Below are 15,177 nucleotides of genomic sequence, written 5' to 3' on the forward strand. Positions count from 1 at the left end.
ACATTATATAATTGTTACGATGAGGGTGATAGTGTGATCATGAGGGTGATAGTGTGATCATGTGCTGTGTTGTGCTGCAAGTTTGAGATTGAGATGAGAGATATTACGATGAGGGTGATATTGTTATCATGTGCCGTGGTGTGTTGCAAGTTTGAGATCGAGATGAGATATATTGCGATGAGGTTGATAGTGTGATCATGTGCCGTGTTGTGTTGCAAGTTTGAGATTGAGATGAGATACAGGGTTTCATTTACTGGTGCGCCTTGCGCCATTGGCGCATAACATCTCAAAATGTCCCATTGGGGGAAATTCAAGTTTTACGCCCTCACGGCAAAGCCATTAGGGGCATTTTGTTTGTTTGTTTGCTTAACGCCCAGCCGACCACGAAGGGCCATATCAGGGCGGTGCTGTTTTGACATATAACGTGCGCCACACACAAGACAGAAGTTGCAGCACAGGCTTCATGTCTCACCCAGTCACATTATTCTGACACCGGACCAACCAGTCCTAGCACTAACCCCATAATGCCAGACGCCAGGCGGAGCAGCCACTAGATTGCCAATTTTAAAGTCTTAGGTATGACCCGGCCGGGGTTCGAACCCACGACCTCCCGATCACGGGGCGGACGCCTTACCACTAGGCCAACCGTGCCGGTTTATTAAGGGCATGTTCCCGGGTTTTAACCCGACTTTAGATGAGATACACAAGTGTATGCGTGTTTAGGTGGTATCAGCCATCTGCACTTATGGCAGAATGACCGAGGTCTTTTACGTGCCACTGTGGTGACACGGGGGTGGGAGATGGATACCGTCTCTGGGTCTGCACATAAAGTTGACCCGTGTCCGTCCCGGCCCGGATTCGAGTCCCATTGGAATTGCCCTCAGTGCGTCAAAGGGCGCACTGAGATTACGTACCACTGCGCCACCCCATGCACACTTTTCACGGGAGTACAATGTTCGGAATGAGCTAGGCAAAAACGCGTGCCAATCCGAGCAACTTGCGAGTTTGTAAAATGCAATGTGATTTGCTTTTAAAATGTAATTCATTAGTATTCAACCGATTCTGCAAACTATCTGTGCTTGCGCGATTACCTCTGTTGAAACTGTCAACAGAAGCGATATCGATCGAAATACACACACACACACACACACACACACACACACACACACACACACACACACACACACACACACACACACACACACACACACACACACACACACACACACACACACACACAAACTAACCGGATACACTGGCAAATTCTCATATCATCATATGGCACTAAATAACAATGTCACACACTTTCCTTCTTTGCCACTACTAAAGCAAACGTGTGCAAGATTGTATGTTACACGCTTTGGAGCATGTGCAAGAACGGATTCAAACTCGAAATCGTCCCTCCAAAAGCCCCAAAATGCACACACGACTTTTATTTCTCCTGCTGTTGTCGTTTCTTCTCTTTACAAATTCTTCAGCGCTGAGAATACTGAAAACGGCATCCCAGACGACAGTACTGTTTCCATACGCAAGTTTAGCTGTCCTTGGAAAGAGGCTCGCTCAGGAGGCCTGTTAGTCTGAAACTAGAAGGACAGAGTTCTGAACATAGATGACAAAGACCCCGAAAAGAACAAACATTTCGCGGATGCAGACACAGACAGACGTCATGAAGAATGCGATGTTTCAAAAGATACAGACTGTGACTAAGTCACTATGACTGTGACGTCATTCACATATACCGAGACGTCATTCATAGTTTTTCGGTCACTTCCGTCAAATAGTAGATCTCTCCACAAAGCCTGCTCCTGTGTTTAGGTTTGTCAAGCTTGAGTACGCAAAACGTGTTTGTTCTCTCCTCTGTTGAAGCTGTGAGGCATAAATGCTATTCCGACTTGGTCGTGTGACAGAGTTTTCTTCCACACTCGATTAGCTGATGTCTAACTCAGCCTCACGGCTTCGTTTGACAATCAACGTAATCTCGTGTGGAAGAAAACGTCTGTCACACGACCAAGTCTGAATAGCAGGTACTATTTTGCATCTTTCGACAAAAGCATTTTCGGACCGCCTAGCCTGCTTTGTGCGTTTTGCCTTCGACTATGTAATGTCCCATCAGAATTTGGTTGAGGGGTACAAATGTCCCATTGTCTTTTTCTTCCAGGCTGAACCCTAGAGATATAATTATTGCGATGAGGTTGATATTATGAGTTATTTCTAATATGCTGACTGTTAGCAAATGATTTTCATTTCCATTTCATTTTCATTTTCATTACTTTATTGTCCCATCGCTGGGAAATTCGGGTCGCTTCCTCCCAGTGGAAAGCTAGCAGCAACGGAGTCGCGCTACCCAGGTGTCTGCGTGTTTAGGTGTATTCAGCCACCTGCACTTATGGCAGAATGACCAAGGTATTTTACGTGCCATTGTGATGACAAGGCATGTCGAGAAAAAAGATATCAAGCATGAGCCTTTTAGGCGAATGCTGATATCGTTTGTGACCAAAACAAATTCGACCAAAACAAATTTCGAAGCGACCCCGCGAATACTAGACAGAACAGCCGCAATGGGAACTGGAGCGCTCCTACCTGATTATGCCTGTCAGTCAAAGAATTCTCGTGACCTGGGTCAGCCAATCAGAGTAATACTCCTAACGTGATGAATATTCACAGATCAAATGCGTTTGACACACAACAATCTCACAAGATAAACCATGTTCAACATGCGTTTCGGTTGTTTCGCTTTTTCTTGTTGAATAGAGAGCGACAGATTTAGAACTGACTCAAGACGGATGGGAAATTACGTAAAGATACATTTGACGTAACGCGAGTGACGCAATTTCACTTGATTTTCCGAACTTAGGTTATTTAGATTTCAAGTGAGCGGGTCGGCATTTCACACACAGAGGATGGGCGGTACCTTGCTGTTCCGTAAAGCACCCATCGACAAAACTCGCTTATCGGTATTTTTCAAGATAAAGAGAGTATTATCTGACAGCATATGAAGTGTCATTCTGTAGAATAAATCACGCTGATATTGTTGATTTACATTTTTACTTTGTTTTGTAAATTTTTAGCTTGATATATACAAAAAGGGTCCCTGTCTGAACGTTATAACATTTAACAGGTCACCTAGAATCCGTCCTGATTGGTCAAAAAGCCATATGGGGCACTGAATTGGTAATAAAGTGTGATCATGTGCCCTGTTATGTTGCAGGTTTGAGATCGAGATGAGAGATGATACGATGAGGGTGATAGTGTGATCATGTGCCCTGTTATGTTGTAGGTTTGAGATCGAGATGAGAGATTATACGATAAGGTTGATAGTGTGATCATGTGCCCTGTTATGTTGTAGGTTTGAGATCGAGATGAGAGATTATACGATGAGGGTGATAGTGTGATCATGCGCCCTGTTATGTTGTAGGTTTGAGATCGAGATGATAGATTATACGATGAGGGTGATAGTGTGATCATGTGCCCTGTTATGTTGTAGGTTTGAGATCGAGATGAGAGATTATACGATGAGGGTGATAGTGTGATCATGTGCCCCGTTATGTTGCAGGTTTGAGATCAAGATGACAGATTATACGATGAGGTTGATAGTGTGATCATGTGCCGTGTTGTGCTGCAGGTTTGAGATTGAGATGAGAGATATTAAGATGAGGGTGATATTGTTATCATGTGCCGTGTTGTGCTGCAGGTTTGAGATTGAGATGAGAGATATTACGATGAGGGTGATAGTGTGATCATGTACCGTGTTGTGCTGCAAGTTTGAGATTGGGATGAGAGATAGTACGATGAGGGTGACAGTGTGATCATGTGCCCTGTTGTGTTGCAGGTTTGAGATTGAGATGAGAGATATAGTACGATGAGGGTGATAGTGTGATCATGTGCCCTGTTGTGTTGCAGGTTTGGGATTGAGATGAGAGATATTACGATGAGGGTGATAGTGTGATCATGTGCCCTGTTGTGTTGCAGGTTTGAGATTGAGTTGAGAGATATTACGATGAGGGTGATAGTGTGATCATGTGCCCTGTTGTGTTGCAGGTTTGAGATTGAGATGAGAGATATTACGATGAAGGTGATAGTGTGATCATGTGTCGTGTTATGCTGCAAGTTTGAGATTGAGATGAGAGATAGTACGATGAGGGTGATAGTGTGATCATATGTCTTGTTGTTTTGCAGGGTTGAGATGGAAATGAAATATTACGATGGTGAGATGGCGCTCACGCTTCGCTTTGTTTGGAATATCTCACCGAAGTGACATCATCAGGGTCTTACAGCAGATGCAGGAAATCTTCATCAACTGCTGATGTATCACTGTTTTCCTGCCAACCGACAAAACCCATGATTAATATTCATCATGGCAGAACACTGTACTGTTTGCACGACACGTTTTCCTTTGTGGGGGAGAACCTGTCTCGTTTTTCTTTTGCTGACTGGTTCTGCCACATACTTTGTTTTGCCCTTTATTTCACCCTTTATTTCACCACCAAACATCTACGCGCTCGGGCCTGGTTTTCCTATCAAAAGGCTCGAGCCATCATCTTCGGAGTTTAAGCCAATTAGCTTCCAATCCGGACGTGATCGTGCCCTAAACATAAACGACTCAGTGCCGTGGATTAACAAGCAGCAATGGAAAACAGTGGCAACCACAAACAATCCAGAACACTCACTTTCACGATACCCATATTGCAATAAACTCATAGAAAACGACGAGGAGGAGATAGCGAGGGCCAAACAGTTCATGAACGAACACCATCGCGTAGTTAGGAGGGATGAAGACTACATACGGGACACTCGCAACTGCGCGCGCTTTGTGCGAGAACGAGGCTACATCTTGGACTCTTCTGAAAAGGAGAAAGAGTTTCCCATCGCCTTTAGTATTGTGTTCTACACGGACCTCGAACAAGCGGAACGCCTTCTGCGTGCCACCTACCGGCCGCACAACTTTTATTGTCTCCACGTGGATAAGAAGAGTTCTCCTTCCATCAGGGAAGCTGCCAAAGGTACGTACATGTACATTATTCTCTGTGATTTGATTACGTTGGTTGCTATTTGTGTTGCTTGAGATCTAAAAGGCAAAAGACTGTTGTGCAGATTTTGTTTTTTAAATGCCATAAATGCGCAAACTTTTTCAATGTCTATTACTTTTCTAAAAAAAATACTAATTTGTTCCCCTAAGGGGACCCAAAAGACAAGAACAAGTTAAGATATGTTTGATGCTTTTGACGGCGGGGTAAACAGTAGTGTAAGCCAGAAAACTACCGTACCTTAACATAACGTCACTTTTGCCGAGAAAACTTTTTATTTTGCACTAAAAATCGCAGAGAAGCGATACTGAAAATAGTTGTTATTCCAGAGGGCAGAATTGGTCTATTGAGACAGGTGACTTTTAGTTTTATCCTTTACTCAACATTGTGGATGAAGCCTTTTTTTCTCTCCTGTTATTGCTTTGGAAATTGATTTTATTCGTGTGAACGACGGTATTTGATTGCCCAAGCACATCACGAACAACTGTTTACCACAATTTCGGTATTATATGATCTCATTGTGTTTAAAATAACACAAACAAAACAATCTTTTCTCGTTGTATTCAAATAAATAATCAAACATGCAACAAACTAACAAACAACTAACAAAGAAACAAACAAACCAATCAATACACATGTTAGCAAACAACAACACAAACCAAGCAAACAAACAAACAAATAAGTAAACAAATACACAAACAAACAAACAAACAGACAGACCAACAACAGAATATTACAATAGATACAGCAAACAAACAACAAAAACCTAACAACACAACATGTTGTAGTTTGAATTTTGCAGGTTTGACGTCATGTCTACAAAACGTCTTTCTCTCGTCACGGTCGGTGAGCGTGGAATGGGGTCAGTTCAGTGTACTGGAACCAGAGCTCATCTGCATGCAAGACCTTTGGAAATACAAGAGATGGAGGTAATTCTGAGCCTGTCACACACACACACACACACACACACACACACACACACACACACAAACACACACACACACACCCCAACACACACACACACACACACACACAAACACACGCACACACACACACACACACCCCAACACACACACACACCCCCAACACACACACATACACACACACACACACACACACACACACATAAACACATACACACACACATACACATAAACACACACACACACACACACACACACACACACACACCCCAACACACATGGAAGGAAACATTGATGCAACAGCTAGACACAACGAGACACTGACTGTATTTTGTCATGATGTTCTGTACTTTCTGTGAAAAAAAACACCACACAGCAAAAATATACTTTTGTATCTCTATCATCAGTGTTTCATAATAGAGCGAATTTTTAGATTGTTTTCAGTTCTTACCCCGTATGTTTGTTTTTCCGTCTGTCCACTTGTTTGTCTATCTATCTTCCTTCCCATATCTCTATCTGAGTCAACATCTTTTCTCCTTAAATACCTTAAACTAAGAGGTTTGTTTGTTTGTTTGTTTAACGCCCAGCCGACCACGAAGGGCCATATCAGGGCGGTGCTGCTTTGACATATAACGTGCGCCACACACAAGACAGAAGTCGCAGCACAGGCTTCATGTCTCACCCAGTCACATTATTCTGACACCGGACCAACCAGTCCTAGCACCAACCCCATAATGCCAGACGCCAGGCGGAGCAGCCACTAGATTGCCAATTTTAAAGTCTTAGGTATGACCCGGCCGGGGTTCGAACCCACGACCTCCCGATCACGGGGCGGACGCCTTACCACTAGGCCAACCGTGCCGGTTTAAACTAAGAGGTACAGCTAGCTTTCTTGAGATTGTTCAATATAGACGAATTCCGAAAATAACTCTGTCGGGTTTGTATGAGTTGTGAAAGAGTGAATGCCCTTGCCTTTTACTCGGACACACTTTGGAGGGGCCAATCACTAGCGACGGGTGTGTCGGACACACTTTGGAGGGGCCAATCACTAGCGACGGGTGTGTCGGACACACTAAGAAGGGGCCAATGTGTCGGACACACTTTGAAGGGGCCAATCACTAGCGACGGGTGTGTCGGACACACTTTGGAGGGGCCAATCACTAGCGACGGGTGTGTCGGACACACTTTGGAGGGGCCAATCACTAGCGACGGGTGTGTCGGACACACTAAGAAGGGGCCAATCACTAGCGACGGGTGTGTCGGACACACTTTGGAGGGGCCAATCACTAGCGACGGGTGTGTCGGAAACACGTTGACAGGAGCACGTGTGAAGTTATTTAGCAAGGGTATTCACTCGTTCCAAACCCATACAATCCCGACGGAGTTATTTCCGAAATTCGTCTACTGCAAACAATTTGTAAGGTTAACACTTACACAGACATCTTTCATTCAATGTCTTCAACTAGATACTTCATCAACCTGACGGGTCAAGAATTCCCTCTCAAGACAAATTTACAACTTGTGGAGATTCTCACCGCGCTGAACGGCTCCAATGACGTAGACTGCACAACTAACAGGTAAGTTTGATGATACGTACCGATTGAATCAAACAAGATGTCTCTGATTAACATTAGTGAAGTATCTGACGTCATCAGTGCGAATAATGGCGTCACCCAAACGTTTTTTTCATTTTTGATGTAATCAAGTCTCCCGAGGAAATGACAGAAAATGCCAAGAAAACAGTTTTTCTCGGCTACTTCGTCATATTAGCAGAGACACAATACTCGTAAGGTCACCGCCAGGCTGTGCATGTATCGCTATCGTATTTCATTAAACGGTACCAGACAAGACAGACAGACAGACGAACTACCAAACATGTAAAATGCTTAAAACAAATATATTCGTTCCCGTGTCAACCTACTTTTGAACCGCCTCATATATATCATGGGTTTTACACAGGATAAGGTTATCCTTTCAGTTGGGATACATATATTCCTAGAACCAATAACCTTGCAACTTGGTGCTTCCTTTGCAGAGTAATGTATCCTGAAAAGTGCAATCTTACTCTGCACAGATATGACTAAATGAATAAGTAAATCCATCAATAAGTGACAGTCACTTTTTTTATTATTATGGTGAGCTTATATAGCGCGAACCATAATTAACTGTGCTCTCCGCGCTTTACATACTAATTTCTAATTTCTGCCGTGTGAAATGGAATTTTTTTACAGACAGACAGACAAACAAACATTTTTTACACACAATATATAACGCATTCACATCGACCAGCAAACCTCAAGCCTGTTAGGCGAAACTTTACCTTTCACGGCCTTTATTCCAAGTCACACGGGTATTTTGATGGACATTTTTATCTATGCCTATACAATTTTGCCAGGAAAGACCCTTTTGTCAATCGTGGGATCTTTAACGTGCACACCCAATATAGTGTACACGAAGGGACCTCGGTTTTTCGTCTCATCCGAAAGACTAGCACTTGAACCCACCACCTAGGTTAGGAAAGGGGGGAGAAAATAGCGGCCTGACCCAGAGTCGAACACGCAACCTCTCGATTCCGAGCGCAAGTGCGTTACCACTCGGCCACCCAGTCCATGCCACTTGTTCATGCCAAAGCGTATTGTAATTCTCTAAGGTGCCAGGAGATTTGTTCAGCATACATCTCACTTACTCTTAGGGTCAGATGCAAAAAAACCCAGATCTATCCTTTTTCTTGTTCCGTCGAAAAATAAAGAATTCTCATTGACATTGCCATTGTCATTGTTCCACACGCCGTCCGCATTTTGAGCGCTTACGCCCCTTTGTTTCTCAGATATTCATTCATTCATTCATTCATTCATGTATTCACATTCATTTATTAATTTGTTTACTAATGGGCGGTTCTCGTTGGGTTATTCCCCTTCTTTCTTTCGGCTGGTAACAGGCGGAACCTCGCGGCAAGATCACACGCGAAAGGAAAAAAAACGTGCATTGGTCCCAAATAGCATGTCGCTTTGGTAACAGTTTGTGTGTAAGTCGTGCATTTTATACGGTAAAAAGACAATGGTAACAGGCGGAACCTCGCGGCAAGATCACAAGAGTTGTCTCGCATTATCACCCCAGAAGCGCTCATGTATTATGCCATATTTTTCCCTTGTAGACGAGACAGTGGCAGGTGGTACAACAATTTCCGAGCTCCCCATAATATTCAGCCGCGGAAAGGTAACCTTCACATCACCGCTAGCAGAGGCTTTGTCGACTACGTACTACACAACCCCGTGGCCAAGGATTTTGAGGCCTGGGTCAATCTGACGGACGTGCCTGATGAGACGTTTTTTGCTACCATGAACCACAACCCCCATCTTCACGTTCCTGGGTCGTACCTCGGTGAGTAAGCGGTGTTTGTTTTAATTTCATTTATTGATTTTTTTATTTTTATGTATTTTATTTTTTTATTTTTTTATTACTTATTGTAATTCAAGCAAGTTGGCGTTTTAATGAAACAGATCCTGTGATTGGTCAGAATGCCCCAACTCATTAAAAATTACCGGTCATTAAGTATAAGTTACAGCTCCGTCCATCCATGGTATCGCCTGATATTTTGTCGAGACTGGGTCAATGAATATGATGACGTCACTCGAGGCTCTGCCGAGAGTGACGTCATTATATTCTTTCACCCCGTCGAGACAAAATATCACGCGATACCATGGATGGACGGAACTGTAACGTATATATGGCATGACCAAAGTAAAGAGAATTTGTCATGGGATGTGGCAACAAATCATTGGAAATTCACCATGGGCAATCAACCCAAGCCTAGAAGTTGTAGAACTATATTTTGTTTCAGTCTTGGCAAGGCCAGTTTTGTCCAGTTCCGGAAAAGACATAATGAATTCATTCACCCTGCCGAGACGAAAAAAACAATTCCATGGATAAAAACGTATAAGCTTATTATCCCATGACGCATCAAAGCTAAATTTTGTTTTGAAATGTCTTCACAACGTACAGATAACTTATAACGACATAATCGCCTTCACAAGACAGGAAAAACGCACACTTTGTTTTTCGTCTGCTACAAATCTAGTCTTGTTGGTTGACGGAGAGAATAAAGCTTCAATCATACCTTCATCAACAGGAATAAATGCTCAATCCGCTGTCAGTTCGCAACTGAACCTTGTTTTTTTCTTTAACTTTTTGGTTAACATTGAAACGGCAATCCAAAAGAGTGTTTCAGCTGTTTCAAGACAGAGGCTTAGCTCCTTCTTTTGAGTTGCTTTTCAGTCTAAAATGACACCGGAAGCGAACAAATTGTCGCGTATACTGTCGTCACAAAAAGACGTCATGACAAAGTTACACGCAAAGCGAAAGAGATTTTGACGTCATTTACTTTTGTTTGGAATTTTCCGCCTGTTCCTATAGCTTGTCAGTGAAGACCTGACGTGAGTAAGCTTACCCTTTGCAGCTGTGAAATAATCAGTCTTGTGTCTCGGTCGTGTAGGTACAGAGTTTGCTTCTGCAATCATTGTGTTCGTGTTGATGACGGCTTCATAAGATTTCCATTTTCTTGTTTCTGCGGCTGCGCAAGTTATTTTGCCTAGGTCATGGCCGAACTTTAGGCCTACGGAGAAATATCGCTGGATATTTTCTCCCTAGATTAACAGAGACAAAGAAGGGAAGTCATGCTGTATTTGTCGATAACCACTCGCTAAAAAAGTCATTTACCACCTGCTGGCGAGGCGCCTTGATACAACCTCAACTAGTCTCGGTTAGCTTTGAGGGTCATTTTACAAGTAGGAAATATGAAGGCCAACGAAATACCGAGACCATAAGGTATGCGAAGTGATGACTCGAATACGTGACGTAAGTTGATGCATGAATTCTTCCGGACTACGTCAGTCAATTCCAAAGATCGCTTTTGTGATTAAAAGAATTTGTTTTAGAGTTTGCTGTTCAGAAACCCGTCAAAAAAGAAGGGAACATGTATGTGAAAGAAAACAAAACAGGAGCAGAGTGATAAGATAGGAATACAGAGACATATTTCTTGGGACTTGACCCTTGCAGGTAGGTGGACTGAAAGTAGTGTGTGAACAGAACAGAAACAATTCTGTCTGTTTACAACCGCATGAAAGCAGGAAAGAGATCGTCGTCAGATTGAAATACAATAACATTAACATGCTTCCATTTGAAACTTCTCGGTCTTCATCGTGGATTGACGCCCTCCCAAAGTCTAATTGAAGCCCTCCGTCGCTTTGCTCCGTCGGGCTTCAATTACCTTTGGTCGGGCGTCAATCCACGATGACGACCTCGAAGTTTCAAATGGAAGCATGTTAATGTGTAATTATTATTATCCTACATACGTGAGAGAGACACCCGTGAGATAATAATCGTTCAAATCACACGTGTGTATATCATGTAAATGAGGTCATGTCAAGCAAGTCTGGCAGGGACCTGTTTTTCCACTGCTTATGGTGCCAAAGTCACCGAGACAAACGTCATTATAGAAACAAAAATTGCGCTCGCTAATTACCCTCCATAAATCTTTAGAACTAACACGTCACGCCACACTTTCAAAGTGACGTTTCTTTGCTTTGACGTAATAGATTGCACGAGGCTTTAGAAGAGATCGAGGTTCCAAAACAAGCGTCTTCAATTTAGCTGCCTCGACTGCAGGACATTTTCAGTAAAATACACGTAAGTACAGTATGTAGGATAAACAGAATACTACATGACTTGCTGTTTCGTACTAGATTTACACTCGTTGCTTTTTCAAATAGTGAACAGCTCGCTTTCGCTCGCAGTTCAATATTTAAAAAAACAACTCGTGTAAATCTGGTACGACACAGCAAACCATGTAGTATTCTCTATTTTTTTTATTTTTATTTTTTTTATTTTTTTTTATACAGAGGATGAAAGTTGTCTGTTCATTCCCGTGCTTGTCATTCTCTAAGGTGCCTGGAGACTGGGTGGGCATACTCTCGCTTACCGTTCGGGTCTAGGACGTTTACTTCCCTTTGGTATTTACATTTGATTGGGCTCTTTTTGTGTTTATCTTGTTTTGTTTTGTTTTTTGTTTTTATTGTTTTGGTTCAATGGAAATAAAGTGACTGCTTTAAGGGCCAATATGAGGTGAAAACGGCGGTCTCATGGCAGTGTCTCAGGGGCAGAAAGAAAGTAGATGTACACGCATTTACAAAACAAGACACTGGCCGAGCAACAGAATCAGAGAAACTATTTCATTGTACATATTCGAAAATTCATCAGCATTACTGTTTTCTGTGAAGAGCGGAAATCCAAGCAGCAGCAGCAGCAGCAGCAGCAGCTCCACCACCACCAACAACAACAACAACAACAACAACAACATTACAACAACAACAACACTCTTTGGTTTTAGGGTTCATCTGATTTAAACCGTTATTGCTTCATTGTTGTATATTTCATTTGTGTATGTCTGTAGTTTTGTTTACCACTGCAGACAGTTTGTGAAACCACGCCACAACTTGTCAACGCACGTCTTCGCTCGACACAACGTTTTTCAACTTCTACGGACAATTTTTTACAAAGCAGTTGTTTGATTTGTTTTCAGGTCCTCCTAACACAGACGCATTTATGAAACCGTACCTGTCTCGCTTCAAGAACTGGGGACACAACTGGAAAGACAGCGAAGGACGGATGAACTTCAACTGGCCATGTCTTGGAAAGCGCGTGCGCACCATTTGCATATTCGGCGTGGGTGATCTCCCTTCGCTGACGTCACGGAAGGAGTTCTTTGCTAACAAGTTTCACATCGACTTTGAGCCGCTGGTTTTAGACTGTTTGGAGGAGTGGCTTTGGAATATGACAATGGATGGATATTCAGGGAGGGCGGAGTTTGACGCGTCATTTTATCGGCAGCTGAATATTGCGCACAACCATGTGCAGCTCGAAGGATATTCGTGAAAGGGTAATCGTGTGTGTGTGTGTGTGTGTGTGTGTGTGTGTGTGTGTGTGTGTGTGTGTGTGTGTGTGGATGTGTGTGTGGATGTGTCTGTGTGTCTGTGTGTCTGTGTGTGTTTGCGTGCGTTTGGGGTTTTGTATGTAAGACATTAACTGACATTTTCCTGTCCCAAACAATACTGGAAGACGATTCTAACAGCAATAAAAAGCACTTAAGCAATAATTATTTAAATGAAGTTATTAGCCACTAGATAATCCTTTAGAAATACCCGTTTGTAAAGCTCAGGAAATATTAAAGGAACAACGGTAACCTTTTTGTTGAGTTATAGTCAAAATGATACTCAGTTATGCACTCATTGCATTGTCAACGTGTATTTTCTTCGTGTGCGTTGTTTATATTCATATAGTGTCACTTGTCTTTCCAAAAAACAACAGGACATATCTTTCCAGTTTAAAGAACTACACAAAACATGATTTGCTTTGAAGGGAAACAACTCTTCCAAATCACAACAACGGTGGACATGTGTTATGAAAGGGAAACAATGCTGCTATTCAAGCTGGAGTAACTCTTTTCTTTGAACCAATCACCAACTTTATCATAATGCCTTTTCCGGTGATTGTTTTAACATCGAGAGGGAAGTCACTGTTCGAGTAAAATAATGTGCAACAGTACAAACGAAAATCCGGCATAAATAGACTTGTTGTAATAGTGATGCTGTACCCTTCGCATTGAAACAAAAACGCACTTAGTCTTTGATGGTGCTTCTTTATCCTTAGCGGTGTGGCAAAAAGGCAGTTCAGTTTTCGATTGTGTTTCCGTGCCTATATCCAGGAAACAAATACATACTTAGTTTTCAATGCCGTGCTTCTTTAACCTTAGCGTTGAAACAAAAAGGGTACTTGGTGTTTGATGGTGCTTCTGTACTACTGGCTGTGAACAAAAAGGTCGTTAGCCTTCGATTATGTTGCTGCAACCGTATCTTTGAATCGATGACGCACTTAATTTCTGGTGATGCTTCTGTACCCTTAACTTTGAAACGAAAACGTAAATAATGTTGGATATTGTTTTGTTCCGGTTGATGTTCCTGTGCCCTGTGTGTTCTTGAGTGCGTTTTTATTATGGTACCGTTGGTGTTGTAATTTTGTCAGTTAATCGTAGTTGCGTGTCTCTTGTAACCTTACCGTTGAAACGACTTAGTCTTCAATAAGGTGTCTGTACCCAAAGCATTGAAACGATAACGCATTTAGATTATGATGATGGTTCTGTACACGATTTTCAAACGGAGATCTGTAAATATTATTTGATGTTTTTATTTTTTTTATTTTTTTAAAGATAATTTTTTGGATAATTTTTTTTCTTCTATTTTATCTATTCTATTTTCTATTTATTTATTTATTCATGTATTACTTTTGTATGGCGTTCCTGTGCCTTTAGAGTTGAAACTGTGAAAACATAGTCTTTGATGGTGCGCCTGTTCGAACACGAAGGGTTTTTTTCTTCCATGGTGCTACTTTACCTTTAATTAGAGTTGACATGTTTTCAGTTTCTTCTGCGTTCGATTATATGGCAGTTGGTCGTTGATTGTGCTCTTGTACCCTTAGCGTTAAAACAAAAATGTAGTCTGTCTTTATTGGTGCTCATGCACTCCTAGTGTTGAATCCAAAACGAAGTTAGTCTTTGATGGCACTCAGCATCAAAGCGAAAACGACATTTGAAAAAAATAACTCACAAAGACCACTTCTAGTGTATTGTGTGCGCAAAAACTGAGTCAAAAATGGATATAATTTAAAGTCAGTCAGCTAGCTAAAACTACACGACGGCTACAACAACAAGGTCTTGTCGACCGAATGAAACGAAATGTTATGTCACTGTTCGAGGAAGAGTCGAAGAAAATACCATAATACACAGAACTATGCATGAATATTATTCTCGTGAGAATCTTAATCTGAATCATGTGACGATAAAAATCTATTTTTTCATTGTTATTCTCTCGGGTACCAGGAGCTTGGTTCCGCAGTACTCTCACTAGTACTCTAAACAAAATACAGGCTAAATATTTCGCCTCTCAAGGACAAGATATGGGTTATATGATTCGAGTTTTACGCCCTCACGGCTTTTGACGAGATACACAAGTGTATGCGTGTTTAGGTGGTATCAGCCATCTGCACTTATGGCAGAATGACCAAGATCTTTTATGTGCCATTGTGGTGAAAACGGGGGTGTGACATGGCTTCCGTCTGTGGGTCTGCACATAAAGTTGACCCGTGTCCGTCCCGGCTACCGGGCCCCTCTTGCTGCACAG

The 15,177-nt window shown here is 42.2% G+C and overlaps 2 protein-coding genes across 2 annotated transcripts in view; both read left to right on the forward strand.

The window, feature by feature from the left end:
• LOC138947983 (uncharacterized) overlaps positions 1-15,177 on the forward strand; it is a 627,639-nt gene that overhangs the window by 146,158 nt on the left and 466,304 nt on the right. The gene's annotated exons all lie outside the window — the stretch shown is intronic.
• On the forward strand, positions 4,072-12,951 carry LOC138949058 (beta-1,3-galactosyl-O-glycosyl-glycoprotein beta-1,6-N-acetylglucosaminyltransferase-like). The gene is made up of 5 exons (XM_070320783.1): positions 4,072-5,000; positions 5,827-5,953; positions 7,414-7,524; positions 9,102-9,328; positions 12,525-12,951. The coding sequence occupies exons 1-5, from the start codon at positions 4,355-4,357 to the stop codon at positions 12,875-12,877; spliced, it is 1,464 nt and encodes a 487-aa protein (XP_070176884.1). The 5' UTR covers positions 4,072-4,354; the 3' UTR covers positions 12,878-12,951.

The sequence above is a fragment of the Littorina saxatilis genome, linkage group LG15 (genome assembly GCF_037325665.1).
Source record: "Littorina saxatilis isolate snail1 linkage group LG15, US_GU_Lsax_2.0, whole genome shotgun sequence".
Classification (NCBI taxonomy): domain Eukaryota; kingdom Metazoa; phylum Mollusca; class Gastropoda; order Littorinimorpha; family Littorinidae; genus Littorina; species Littorina saxatilis.